Source organism: Oncorhynchus mykiss, chromosome 29, assembly GCF_057628025.1.
Source record: "Oncorhynchus mykiss isolate SJ-2025 chromosome 29, ASM5762802v1, whole genome shotgun sequence".
Classification (NCBI taxonomy): Eukaryota; Metazoa; Chordata; class Actinopteri; order Salmoniformes; family Salmonidae; genus Oncorhynchus; species Oncorhynchus mykiss.
The window spans coordinates 42,984,548-42,999,181 of NC_143050.1; the positions used below are offsets into that span (position 1 = coordinate 42,984,548).

The 14,634-nt window shown below is 43.1% G+C and overlaps 1 protein-coding gene across 1 annotated transcript; it reads left to right on the forward strand.

The window, feature by feature from the left end:
• The first annotated feature begins 2,670 nt into the window (after positions 1-2,670).
• mrps24 (mitochondrial ribosomal protein S24) lies at positions 2,671-4,248 on the forward strand. Its single transcript, XM_021590490.3, has 4 exons — positions 2,671-2,778; positions 2,989-3,069; positions 3,195-3,306; positions 3,514-4,248. Exons 1-4 carry the CDS (start codon positions 2,740-2,742, stop codon positions 3,795-3,797), a joined length of 516 nt encoding a protein of 171 aa, XP_021446165.1. The 5' UTR covers positions 2,671-2,739; the 3' UTR covers positions 3,798-4,248.
• Positions 4,249-14,634: the final 10,386 nt, after the last annotated feature.

Consider the following 14,634-nt stretch of genomic DNA (forward strand, 5'->3'; position numbering starts at 1 on the left):
AGGTTCCTATTTCAAAATGTTATCAAAATGATTTCATATAATACAATCATATATATCATTAACAAATAGAATTGGTGTTTATATAAGACTGTTGATAAAATGGTACAGTTAAAATAATATGAATAATATATGAGAACATTGGTGAGTATAAATGTTTCCACTAGTTACTACAGCCACAAAGTCAAACTGACAAAGTCAGTTATTATTAATTTAGGTTTAGGGTTAGGCATAAGGTTAGCAGTGTGGTTAAGGTTAGTTTTAAAATCACATTTTAAAAATATAAATTGTAGAAATGGGGTTTATGACTTTGTGTTTGTGGTAACTAGCGATGGCCGTGTATGGGTTAGGGTTAGGCTCTATTCAGGGCAGAGCCCCACCGGTTTTCAGCCCCACATTTTTAGCTAAAAAAAATAATTTTTTTGAGGGGGATTACCTGTTTTGCATGTCATTTTGGCATTAATACATATCACGTATAATTTTGCAAACAATGTAAAAAAATATCATAATATAGTTAATAAAGCAGCATACAAACATTATCTATTTTTTGCTTTCTTAAGTAATGCAGCTCAAAGATGCAGGTGTTTCAGCCTTGCTCAGTGCTTTCTATGGTGGTGGGGCAGCTTATGGAAAATATAGAGCGTAGGTGTTGGTAAAGTTCTCTAGTTGCGCCATGATTAGCTCAGTGTTCTGTCACTTGGGGACAGTACGTCACCACCAAGTCTAAGGGTAGACCTCGAAAATTCAAGCCACTTAGGTGCTGCCATAGAGTTATATTAGAAATGTCCATCCAAGAAGGCTCAAGGCCATTGGCCACATATAACGTAATTTGACGTCATTTTATATCTACAGTAGCTTTGATTGGACTGATACTTTCAAAATCTTAGCTAGCCGTCATCATGAATCAAGTCGACAATCTACTTTTAATCCTTGTCATATGAAGAGAAATAATTAAGAGAAATTCTAGATAAAATGTGTCAGTGCTCATTGGCCATTTGACATAAACATTACACAGCAAGTTGGAAATCGCAAATTCAACAACGAGTGGCTAACTGCAAGCATTGCAAAGCATTCACTAGCCTGCTATTCAATGGAGTGGCTGTGTGGTCCCACATTTGGGATTAAGTGTCTCTGTTCCAAGTTAAAATGATAAACATTCAACATTGGCCATGCTGTCAATGAAGCATGATTTGTGCCATGCGCAAAACAACTGTTAACTCGGAACTGCGAAAACTTGACTTCAGTGAGTTCAAGACAACTGGGAATTCCGGGAGAAAAAGAGCTCCAACTGGGAAATATGTTTTGAACGGTCATCCAACTCGGAATTGTAAGTCGGGAACTCTGGCCTCTTTCTAGAGCTACGACCTGAAGCTCAATGACGTCATCATGATTCAACCTTGTTTTTTTCAGAGTTCCCAGTTGTCCTGAAAGCACCATAAATCCAGAGAATATCAGTCTTTGATGACAAAATTTGCCCACGAAGGACCGCCGCGCCACCTTCCTGTTCAAGTGAGCACAGCACAACAAGGTCAGTCCAAAAATGTATTGTATGCTGCTGCATAAATTATGTAATATGCCAGGGAGATATGTATACTGTAGCTAAGAAAGTAACACTATGTTGTGTAGTAAGCTGTTAGTAGCCCATGTGCCTCACCCTAATAATTTGGTCTATTTACCCCTCTTAATTTCACCTACTGTTCTGATTTGGTGGTGCACATGTAGCCTATAACTTGTTTTAGAGAAATGTAATCATCACATTTTGTAAGAGCCTTCATTGTCTGCTTATATGCCCCCATTATATATCCTATGGTTCTGATTTGGTGTACAGGGAGAACACTGTAAGAACGGCCCATGTTCTGAATTCTGTCGCTGTACATTTCAAAAGTGCTGAACAAATAGTTATATTGGGGCGGCAGGGTAGCCTAGTGGTTAGTGGTTAGAGTGTTGGACTAGTAAGCGGAAGGTTGCAAGTTCAAACCCCCGAGCTGACAAGGTACAAATCTGTCGTTCTGCCCCTGAACAGGCAGTTAACCCACTGTTCCTAGGCCGTCATTGAAAATAAGAATTTGTTCTTAACTGACTTGCCAAGTTAATTAAAGGTTTAAAAAAATTATATATATATATATATATATATATATATATTGACTACTTACGTCCTAGCTCGCTCATTGTCTTAATTGAAATTGCATATTATCCGCTTGTTGTCTCCTAATGCAATAGTTTGTACATATCAATTGCCATTAGAAACCACATTTGTGTAAGCCATAACAGCGGTTGACATTTTTTTTAAGGCAGTAAATGAGGCTGGATGAACTGTTTCGCTGCCAGACAAGGCTCCACTGATAGTCTGGTGTAGCAGTGGTAAGATGTTGGGACTGCTGCTGGCACAGCTTCATGTAGACCCAAACAGTTTGTGGGCACCGTTTGTCACCGTTATAATGCAATTAATGCATTGTTTAGTTTTGTGTTGCGTAGTGGTTTGCTGGCATGCATCCCTCTACTTAATTATTTTTTTGCCCCACCAAGATTTACATGATGAAATCGCCACTGGTCACTGGGCTTGATGGATTCCCACTTTTGTCCAAATTTGAAACGTTTAGCATTTTGGTTAACCCTTAACCTAACCTAATTATCCTAAACTGCTAGGAAAAGTCAAATCTGACGTTAATTTGACAAAAGCTGTACCCCTTCTAGCCATGCCCAGGCCATTGGCCCTTCCCACAAACACTTTCGTTAGTCAAAATGGCTGCGTCTTTGAGCTGTCGGGGTGTGAAATTATCGGTGAGAAGCATGTTTACATTTAGTCTATAATTTGACAACATTATACTTTAAAGTATTGTTACATTTGAATTATGAACCGTTTTTGTTTAGATACGTGTGTGGGCTTGGAGAAAGTGTGTTTCTGGCTGGCTAGCCGATGTAGCTAACGTTAGCTGTCAATGTTACTTGTCTGTTTCTCGGTGTCTTTGCATTCATGTCTTTGCCTCACAGATCGCGCTTGCCAGAGTCGGAACTTCGATATGCGTCAACTCTGGAACACGAACACTTCATGTCACTGCAATATGCTGCAAGGTATCTTTTATTCGAAGACTAACGTTACAGCATTTCCATCCTCCACATTGGACATTACCTAGTCACTCACTTGCTGCTGACAAGGCTGCTTTCAACTAAACATCTGTGCCTTTCTTTTGTCTTAGAATCGGGCAGCCCGTATCCGAGTGGGGAAAGGAGACCGACCACTGACCTACGAGCAAGCCCTCCACCCCCACCACATAGGCCACCGCAAAGGTTGGCTTTCCCAGCACACTGGTGAGTTTAAAAAAAAAATCCTACACACTGAGTTATCTGATCTTATATGTAAAGACAACCCCAACCGTATTAGCAAATATGCTGTCCTAGGGGCTAGCCTTCAACTCATCAGTTAATTATGCAGCTAAGTACTTCATAATTGTTCAAGTATTCCTAATGTTTGTCTCTTCTCCCTCCATCCTCTATTCGTCCCTCTTTATCTACTAGGCAACTTACAGGGAGAGGGAGGAGCATCCGATCGTACAGTAGAGGATATGTTTGTGCGGCGTTTCATCTTCGGCACCTTCCATAACTGCCTAGCCAATGAGGTTGTGATAAAGCGGCGAGGGAACATGCTGGTGGTGTGTGCCCTGATGTTGCAGAAACTCCCTCCTCAGAAGTTATACTTCCTAATTGGCTACACAGAGACGCTGCTCTCCCACTTCTACAAGTGTCCCGTCAAGATGGAGGTCCAGACCTTAGCGGACAAGGCTGTCTACAAGTACCTCTGAGGAGGAACAGGAACTGCTGACAGGAGACTGGTCATGTAGGACTTTGTGGAAGGACTTAGACACAATAGTTACCATTGTTAAAGCTACATTCTGGGAACAGAACACAACAAAATGGCCACCTCCCTCCACTTGTTTTGCTATATAGCTGAGGGATGAGATTAGGAAAATAACATTTCTCAAATTCATAAATCACGCTCTAGATACATGGACTGACTCACTGACAGTCCATGACATCCACATGATAATTTTAAACATATTTTGAGGGGTTTACGTCCTTGTTTGTAACCAGTGAATGAAGCCTTATATTTTGGGATAGGCTCATGAGGCTATATATTCTTCAAGAGTCAATGGGTATCTTATAACTTGTAAGTGTCAAGACTTGAAATGACCAGATTCCCAGACTAGCTTTACCCTGGGTGAAAAACCTTTGAATAAAGAATATTTGAACGTGTCTATTGAAATCTGTTTTCACATGGAATGCCTTGCATTTATTTACCTTGTGTGTGTTAAACTACTGCCTCAGCGCTGGCTGTTCACAGTAGGAAGGAATAGACGGGTTAGCTGACGTCACAAACGATGCACACAATTTAATGGGGCAGAAGTCTAGCAACAATGACAAGAAGCTGCCATGTGGGGAATTGTAGGTGGCTATTTTATCTTGGTCTTTATACCATGTCTTGTTTTGACTGATGTCATGCCTATGCTAATATGGCTCAAATCTGCTAGTTAGCTAACCAACAACTACAACAATGTATTTGAGAGAAATGCTCACTGTGAAAATGTATTTATGTTTTCAATAAACATTGGAGACTAAATATAGTTTACATGTCAACAATCTAAGCCAACCCTGTCCGGTTTGCCCCATAGTTTCGCACACATTGGTTTTGTTGCTAATCAACCAACCCGTCTATGGAGACTGTACCAGATGGTGTTATTGGATGTATTCAGTCTGGTGAAACGTTCAGAACTTTGCATATTAATGTATAGAAACAGACATGCTTCTCTATTCCACATGGCAGGCAATCATATCAGTCCTTTATATTCTCTATGGTGCAACACAATACATTTCTTTAAATACAAATTGAGTTAAAGGGCAACTCCTCCACTTTTCAACATTTCATTATCTCTAGCACAATACCAATGTCAGCATATGTGAAAATTTGCCAATTTCTAAGTTTTGTAGAAAATAAGTTAAGTTCTCCCCGATGACATCAAACACTTATAAGATTCGCAGACGACACTACAGTGGTAGGCTTGATTACCAACAACGAGACGGCCTACAGGGAGGAGGTGAGGGCCCTCGGAGTGTGGTGTCAGGAAAATAACCTCACACAATGTCAACAAAACAAAGGAGATGATCGTGGACTTCAGGAACAGCAGAGGGAGCACCCCCCTATCCACATCGACGGGACAATAGTGGAGAGGGTAGTAAGTTAAGTTCCTCGACGCACACATCACAGACAAACTGAAATGGTCCATCCACACAGACAGTGTGGTGATGAAGGCGCAACAGCGCCTCTTCAACCTCAGGAGGCTGAAGAAATTTGGCTTGTCAACAAAAACACACAAACTTTTACGGATGCACAATCGAGAGCATCCTGTCAGGCTGTATCACCACCTGGTACTGCAACTGCTCCACCCACAACCGTAAGGCTCTCCAGAGGGCAGTGAGATCTGCACAACGCATCACTGGGGGCAAACTACCTGCCCTCCAGGACACCTACAGCACCCGATGTCACAGGAAGGCCAAAAAGATAATCAAGGACAACAACCACCCGAGCCACTGCCTGTTCACCCCGCTTTCATCCAGAAGGCGAGGTCAGTACAGGTGCATCAAAGCTGGGAGCGAGAGACTGAAAAACAGCTTCTATCTCAAGGCCATCAGAATGTTAAACAGCCATCACTACATTGAATGGCTGCTGCCAACATACTGACTCAAATCTCTAGCCACTTTAATAATAAAAAATTGGATGTAATAAATGTATCACTAGTCACTTTATACAATGTTTACATACCCTACATTACTCATCTCATATGTATATACGGTACTGTATACCATCTACTGCATCTTGCCTATGCCGTTCGGCCATCTCTCATCCATATATTTATATGTACAGTACATATTCTTATTCATTCCTTTTACACTTGTGTATAATAAGGTAGTTGTTGTGAAATTGTTAGAAATTGTTAGATTACTTGTTAGATATTACTGCACGGTCAGAACTAGAAGCACAAGCATTTCGCTACACTCGTATTAACATCTGCTAATCATGTGTATGTGACCAATAAGATTGGATTTGATTTGAGTTACGTAGGGAGCAAGAAAATACCCTCCCTTGGGCTAGGAACTCATTGCAAGTTTTGAAAGTCAAATTATATTGGTCACCAAATACAAGAGGTGTAGACTTTGCTGTGAAAAGCTTATTTGCGAGCCCTTTCCCAACAAAGCACAGTTAAAAAGTATGACAAAAAAAAATATATTAACAAAATAACGAGACTATATACAAGGAGAACCGGTACTGAGTCAATGTGCAGGGGTACGAGGAAGTTGAGGTAATTATGTACATGTGCTGTAGGTAGGGGTAAACGTGACTAGGCAATCATGATATAATAAACAGATTAGCAGCAGCATACTGTATGTGTAGAGTGAAAGTGTGTGTGAGGATATGTAGTCGTATGTAGTGTGTTGGAGTGTGGGTGTACTATGTGTTGGTCGGTTGATAGAGTCCAGTAAGTGTGCACAGAGCCTGTGCTAGAGAATCTGTGCAAATAAAAAGGGGGTCAATGCAAATAAGGGAAACCATTTGATTAATTGTTCAGCAGTCTTATGGCTTGGGGGTAGAAGCTGTTCAGGAGCTTTTTGGTCCCAGACTTGGCACTCTGGTACTGCTTGCCGTGCGATAGCAGAGACAACAGTATATGACTTGGGTTGGAGCCTTTGACAAATTTTCGGGCATTCCTCTGACACCGCCTGGTATAGAAGTCCTGGATGGCAGGGAGCTCGGCCCCAGTGATGTACTGGGCCATAGGCACTCCCATCTGTAGCGTCTTACGGTCGGATGCCAAGCAGTTGCCATACCAAACAGTGATGCTCTCAAATGGTGCAGCTATAGAACTTTCTGAGGATCTGAGGGCCCATGCCAAATCTTGTCAGCCTCCTGAGGGGAAAGAGGTGTTGTCGTGCCCTTTTCACGATTGTGTTTGGACCATGATAGGTCTTTGGTGATGTGGACACCGAGGAACTTGAAGCTCTCGACCCGCTTGACTACATTGAGTTGGTGCTGGAGGGAAAAGCAGACGTTTTACGGGCTCCTGACCAATTGTGCTATTTTGTGTGTTTTTGTGCACTGATCTCAACTTTTCTTGTACATAATGTTTCCGCCACCATTTCCTCTGACTGAAGAGAGCTTCTGGACATCAGAACAGTGATCACTAACCTTGATTTGAATGAGGATTTCTACTTCAATGAGTTGTAGGCGAATGATATACTAATCATCCTGGACCAGGCAAAAATCCCCAACACTTGAAGAAGGAAGAGGCGGCTTATATAGAGACCAGCGTGCAGGATATCTGATGAGACTACGTCGGCGAGTGGATAAACTGCCTCTACCCTTTGTTCTATTGGCAAACGTGCAATCACTGGAGAATAAACTGGATGAGCTCCGTTCGAGACTATCCTATCAACGTGATATGAAGAACTGTAATATCCTGTTTCTCCGTGTCGTGGCTGAACAAGGACATGGAAAATATAAATCTATCTAGTTGCTCTATACGTTGGCAGGACAGAAAGGCAGCGTCGGGTAAACTCAGGGGGGGGGTGGTCTGCGTCTTTGTCAACAACAGCTGGCGCGCAATCTCTAACATAAGGGAAGCCTCAAGGTTCTTGCTCGCCTGAATTAGAATACCTAATGATAAACTGTAGACCATACTATTTACCAAGAAAGTTTTCTATATTTTTCTTAGATGTCTACTTACCACCACAAACCGATGCTGGCACTAAGATCGCACTCGACGAGCTGTATGGGGCCATAGGCAAGCAAGAAAATGCTCACCCAAAGGACGCGCTCCTGGTAGCCGGTTATTTTAATGCCGGAAAACTGAAATCCATCTTACCTCATTTATACTAGCATGTCACCGGTGCAACTAGAGGCAAAAATGTTTTATCACCTTTACCCCACACACAGATACAAAATTCTCTCTCACCCTACATTTGACAAATCTTACCATAACTCTATCCTCCTAATTACTGCATACAAGCAAAAACTCAAACAGGAATTCCCAGTGATGTATTCAATACGGGAGTGGTCCAATGAAGCGGCTGCTAAACTACAGGTCTGTTTCGCTAGCAGACTGGAATAAGTTACTGGATTCATCCGATGGCATTGAGAAGTGGCACCACATCAGTCACCGGCTTCATTAAAAAGTGCATTGACGACGTTGTCCCCAAGAGCTGCCGCTTTCAAGGAGCGGGACACTAATCCGGACGCTTAAGAAATCTCGCTTCACCCTCTGACGAACCATCAAACAGGCAAAGTGCCAATACAGGACTAAGATTGAATCCTTCTACACCGGATCTAACGCTCATCAGATGGGGCAGGGCTTGCAAACCATCACGGATTACAAAGGGAAACCCGGCCTCGAGCTGCCCAGTGGTGCGAGACTACCAGGAGAGCTAAATGCCTTCTATGCTCGCTTCAAGGCTAGAAGCACTGAACTATGGATGAAAGCACCAGCTGTTCCGGACGACGCCAAGGTAACCTGTCTAAATGACTATCGCCCTGTACCACTCACATCTGTAGCCATGAAATGCTTTGAAAGGCTGGTCATGGCTCACGTCAACACCATCATCCCAGACACCCTGGACCCACTCCAATTTGCATACCACCCCAACAGATCCACAGATGAGAAAATCTCCATTGCACTCCACACTGCCCTTTCCCGACCAGGACAGAGAGAATGCTGTTCCTTGACTACAACTCAGAGTTCAACACCATGGTCCCCTCCAAGCTCATCACTAAACTTAGGACCGGGACTGAACACTGGGACTGAACACCTTCCTCTGCAACTGAATCCTGGACTTTTTGACGGGCCAACCCCAGGTGGCGAGGGTAGGCAACAACACATCCGCCGCGCTGAACCTCAACACTGGGGCCCCTCAGGGGTGCGTTCTTAGTCCGCTCCTGTACTCCCAGTTCTCTCACGATTGTGTGGCCCGACCACTCCAGGCAACAATACATTTGTTTCTGAATGTTCTGTAACATTATGTCTCTATTATGACCATCCTACCCATGCTAGATTATGGAGACGTAATTAATAGATCGGCAGGTAAGGGTGCTCTCGAGTGGCAAATGTTCTTTACCATTCGGCCATCAGATTTGCCACCAATGCTCCTTATAGGACACATCACTGCACTCTATACTCCTCTGTAAACTGGTCATCTCTGTATATCCGTCGCAAGACCCACTGGCTGATGCTTATTTATAAAAACCTCTTAGGCCTCACTCCCCCCTATCTGAGATATCTACTATACCACTCATCCTCCACATACAACACCCGTTCTGCCAGTCACATTCTGTTAAAGGTCCCCAAAGCACACACATCCCTGGGTCGCTCCTCTTTTCAGTTCGCTGTAGCTAGCGACTGGAACGAGCTGCAACAAACACTCAAACTGGACAGTTTTATCTCAATCTCTTCATTCAAAGATTCAATCATGGACACTCCTACTGACAGTTGTGGTTGCTTTGGTGATGTTTTGTTCTCTCTTTTTTGTGGGATGTATTGTTGTCTCTACCTTCTTTCCCTTTGTGCGGTTGTCTGTGCCCAATAATGTTTGTACCATGTTTTGTTCTGCTACCATGTTGTGCTGCTGCCATGTTGTGTTACTACCATGTTGTTGTCATGTTGTGTTGCTACCAAGCTGTGTTGTCATGTGTTGCTGCCTTGCTGTTGTTGTCTTAGGTCTCTCTTTATGTAGTGTTGTGTTGTCTCTCGTTGTGATGTGTGTTTTCTATATATTTTAATCCCAGCCTCCTGGCTTGCCTAGTTAAATAAAGGTTAAATTAAATAAGTAAAAACAGGCCCCATTGGGTTTTGCCACCTCAGTTACATCTCCTCTTGGAACTGGATTCCCTTCCAGTCATGTTGTCTAATATAACAGTAACACTTCATTTGGATTGTCCATCTGAAGATGCTCTACAGACTATCATGAACATTTCAACTAACTCTCTACTAATCCTAGCCCTAACCTTAATCCCTATCCTAACCCTAAACTTCATTACCCTAAACCCAGCCCTAACTAACTCTAACATTCACCCTTAATCTAAACCTAATACAGGGCTTCACCGAAGTCCGTCATCCTCACTCTGCTCATGAATGAACAGAGATGATTTTCAACACACAGATAGTTTCCTCCTGCGAAGGCTTCAATTTAATCCTTCACCACAGCAACTGTGATTGTATTGCAGTACACTACACCCAACAGACCATCATGCAGCGCATGCAACCCAAAAAGGAGACACACAGTTATCAGATTCACTTCAGTTCTCTACCAAATTGGTGGAATCACACACAGATACAAGTGACTGTACTTACGTTAACTATACATGTGAGGTGGTGCAACTATATCAAATTCATCATCTGTTTACTCATTATCTCTCTGATTTGGTCCTGTGCTATATACTTGCACGTACTATACAGCCACAAGATACAGGCCTGCTAATTGTTAGTAGAATTTCTAAGCAAACACCGGGAGGCAGAGCTATCTCCTATAGAGCTTAATTTTTATGGAATGGCCTGCCGATCCATGTAAGAGAGACTCAGTCTCAACGTTTAAGTCTTTACTGAAGACAACTCTTCAGTAGGCCCTATGATTGAGGGTAGTCTGGCCCAGGGGTGTACACTACCCTTGGTGTCTTTGCCTTGCCATTCCCCTCTCTCCACTGGGATTCTCTGCTTCTGACCCTATTATAGGGGTTGAGTCACTGGCTTGCTAGTGTTCTCCCATGCCGTCCCTAGGAGGGCTGCATCATGTCTTGCCAGGCTTTTTCTGCTATACTCGACTTGAGTGGGTTGAGGCACTGACGTTATTTTCCAGTCTGGTCGTGCACCCCCTTAGGCCTGTGTGGTGGGGGAGATCTTCGTGGGCTATACTCTGTCCCCAGTGTCTATCCTGCAATAGTATGTGTGCCGGAGGGCTGGTGTCAGTCTGTCCTATCTGGTGTATTTCTCCTGTCTTATCTGGTGTCCTGTGTGATCTTAAGTATGCTCCCTATAATTATCCCATCTCTCTCTCTCTCAATCTCTCTCTCTCCTGCCAGAGGACCTGAGCCCTAGGATCATGCCTCAAGACTCCCTGGCCTGACGACTCCTGGCTGTCCCCATCCCACCTGGTCGTGCTGCTGATCCAGTTTCTGCTGTTCTTCCTGCGGCTATGGAACCCTGTCACCCGACCTCCTACCTTATCCCCGTCCTGCTGTTGACCCTCCCTCTCTACTGCACCTGCTGTCTTTACCTCAGAATGCTCGGCTATGGAAAGACAACTGACATTTGCTCCTGGGGTGGTGTGTCACGCCCTGATCTGTTTCACCTGTCCTTGTGATTGTCTCCACCCTCTCCAGGTGTCGCTTATTTTCCCCAGTGTATTTATCCCTGTGTTTCCTGTCTCTCTGTGTCAGTTCGTCTTGTCTGGTTTAAGTCAACCAGCGTGTTTTTTCTGTGCTCCTGCTTTTGCTATTCTCTCTTTTGCTAGTCCTCCCGGTTTTGACCCTTGCCTGTTTTCTGGACTCTGTACCCGCCTGCCTGACCAGTCTGCCTGCCCTGACCTCGAGCCTGCCTGCCACTCTGTACCTCCTGGACTCTGATCTGGTTTTGACATTTTTCCTGTCCATGACCATTCCCTTGCCTACCCCTTTTGGAACTAATACATATCAAACACTCAAACCATCTGCCTCCCGTGTCTGCATCTGGGTCTGGCCCTGAGCCTTATATGGTGAACTGTTGCACCCCCTTTAAACACTATGATTATTATTTGACCCCGCTGGTCATCTATGAACGTTTGAACATCTTGAAGAATGATCTGGCCATGTACTCTCACGGCCAGATCGACGGGAGGGCTGAGCTAAATACTCTTTGTATGTTCGCTGTTTCACCCTTCCGTGCCAGGTACCAAAGCATTAAATCAAGGTGGCGACCTTGGGGTAGGATAGATTATACATTTGAAACATCTTAAATCGCTTAAGGACACCCATGTCCAATTTTATGGCTCAGGGGCCCAGATACCAGTTACTGAGACCTGCTTTATGGTGACCTCTGGCCTTACAGAGGGTACCTAGATGCCAAATTCCAATAGGGAATAATCCTCAGAAAATAACATTCTTAACAATGCTTATTGATAACTGGAAGAAACAATTTCATAAATGCAGTGCCATATATTTTTTTATCTCTTCAACATAGGTATCACAGGAAAACCTTCTGTATGATCTCTTATACACTATTTTAGGCCCAGCCCTTGGAACCTTTGCTTTTATGGATATAGCCACTATATTATGGTCACTATATCCAATGGGTGTTGATACAGCTTCAGAACAAAGTTCTGCAGCATTAGTAAAGACATGATCAATACACTTGAATTATGTAGTTCCTCTACTGTTTGTAAACACTGTTACGTTGATTGATAACCTTACACAGATTACAGGCATTGATTACAGTCAGCTTCCTCTTGAGTGGACAGCTTGATGAAAAACAGCTACAGTCTATATTCGGGGCACCTAGAATATAGACATCTACGTTAAAATCACACACAATCAAGCATTTCACACAAACTCAGCAAAAAAAGAAACATCCTCTCACTGTCAACTGTGTTTATTTTCAGCAAACTTAACATGTGTAAATATTTATGAACATAAAAAGATTCAACAACTGAGAAAAAAACTGAACAAGTTCCACAGACATGTGACCAACAGAACGGAATAATGTGTCCCTGAACAAAGGGGGGGGGTTCAAAATCAAAAGTAACAGTCAGTATCTGGTGTGGCCACCAGCTGCATTAAGTACTGCAGTGAATCTCCTCTTCATGGACTGCACCAGATTTGTCAGTTCTTGCTGTGAGATGTTACCCCAAAACCGCGACTCGTGTGAGACAAAACCGCGACTCGTCAGCAAAGAGCACTTTTTGCCAGTCCTGTCTGGTCCAGCCATGGTGGGTTTGTGCTCAAAGGCGACGTTGTTGCCAGTGATGTCTGGTGAGGACCTTACTTACAACAGGCCTACAAGCCCTCAGTCCAGGCTCTCTCAGTCGATTGTGGACAGTCTGAACACTGATGGAGGGATTGTGCATTCCTGGTGTAACTCAGGCAGTTGTTGTTGCCATCCTGTACCTGTCTCGCAGGTGTGATGTTCGGATGTACCGATCCTGTGCAGGTGCTGTTACACGTGGTCTGCCACTGCGAGGACAATCAGCTGTCCGTCCTTTCTCCCTATAGCGCTGTCTTAGGCGTCTCACAGTATGAACATTGTAATTTATTGCCCTGGCCACATCTTCAGTCCTCATGCCTCCTTGCAGCATGCCTAAGGCATGTTCACGCAGATGAGCAGGGACCCTGGGCACATTTCTTTTGGTGTTTTTCAGAGTCAGTAGAAAGTCCTCTTTAGTGTCCTAAGTTTTCATAACTGTGACCTTAATTGCCTACCGTCTGTAAGCTGTTAGTGTCTTAACGACTGTTCCACAGGTGCATGTTCATTAATTGTTTATGGTTCATTGAACAAGCATGGGAAACAGTGTTTAACTTCTTATGGCTGGGGGGCAGTGTTGAGTAGCTTGGATGAATAGCGTGCAGGGGGCCAAGTGGGTAGAGCGTTGGACTAGCAACTGGACTAGTAACTGAAAGGTTGCAAGATCGAATCCCCGAGCTGACAAGGTAAAAAATCTGTTGTTCTGCCCCTGGACAAGGCAGTTAACCCACTGTTCCTAGGCCGTCATTGAAAAAAAGAATTTGTTCTTAACTGACTTGCCTTGTTAAATAACGGGGAAATAAAAAAATAATTTTAAAAAATTGAACAAGCATTGGGAAACAGTGTTAAAACCCTTCACAATGAAGATCTGTGAAGTTATTGGGATATTTACGAATTATCTTTGAAAGACAGGGTCCTGAAAAAGTGACGTTTCTTTTTTTGCTTTGTTTATTATCCAGATACTGACTATTAGCACTTGGTGGCCTACAGAAGCACCCCAAAAGAAGAAGCTTTAGATGAGGAGGGTGAACCAACAACTCAAAAACATTAGACATAAGATCCTCTCTAACCTTTAAAGGAATATGGCACTGAATATACAGTACCAGTCAAAATATATTTTTGATTCTTCAAAGTAGCCACCCTTTGCATTGATAAAAGTTTTGCACACTCCCACATACAGTTGAAGTTGGAAGTTTACACACACTTCGTCATTAAAACTCGTTTGTCAACCACTCTACAAATTTCTTGTTGACAAACTATAGTTTTGGCAAGTCGGTTAGGACATCTACTTTGTGCATGACGAGTTATTTTTCCAACAATTGTTTACAGACAGATTATTTCACTCATAATTCACTGTATCACAATTTCAGTGGGTCAGAAGTTTACATACACTAAGTTGACTGTGCCTTTAAACAGCTTGGAAAATTCCAGAAAATAATGTCATGAATTTAGAAAGTTCTGATTGGCTAATTGACATAATTTGAGTCAATTGGAGGTGTACCTGTGGATATATTTCAAGGCCTACTTTCAAACTCAGTGCCTCTTTGCTTGACATCATGGGAAAATCAAAATAAATCAGCCAAGACTTCAGACAAAATATTGGAGACCT

Excerpts from the sequence above, each read along its gene's own strand:
- mrps24 (XM_021590490.3), top strand. The coding sequence starts at position 2,740 with ATGGCTGCGTCTTTGAGCTGTCGGGGTGTGAAATTATCG. Across the intron at positions 2,779-2,988 it reads GTCGGGGTGTGAAATTATCG|ATCGCGCTTGCCAGAGTCGG; the intron begins GTGAGAAGCATG and ends TTTGCCTCACAG. Across the intron at positions 3,307-3,513 it reads TTGGCTTTCCCAGCACACTG|GCAACTTACAGGGAGAGGGA; the intron begins GTGAGTTTAAAA and ends TTTATCTACTAG.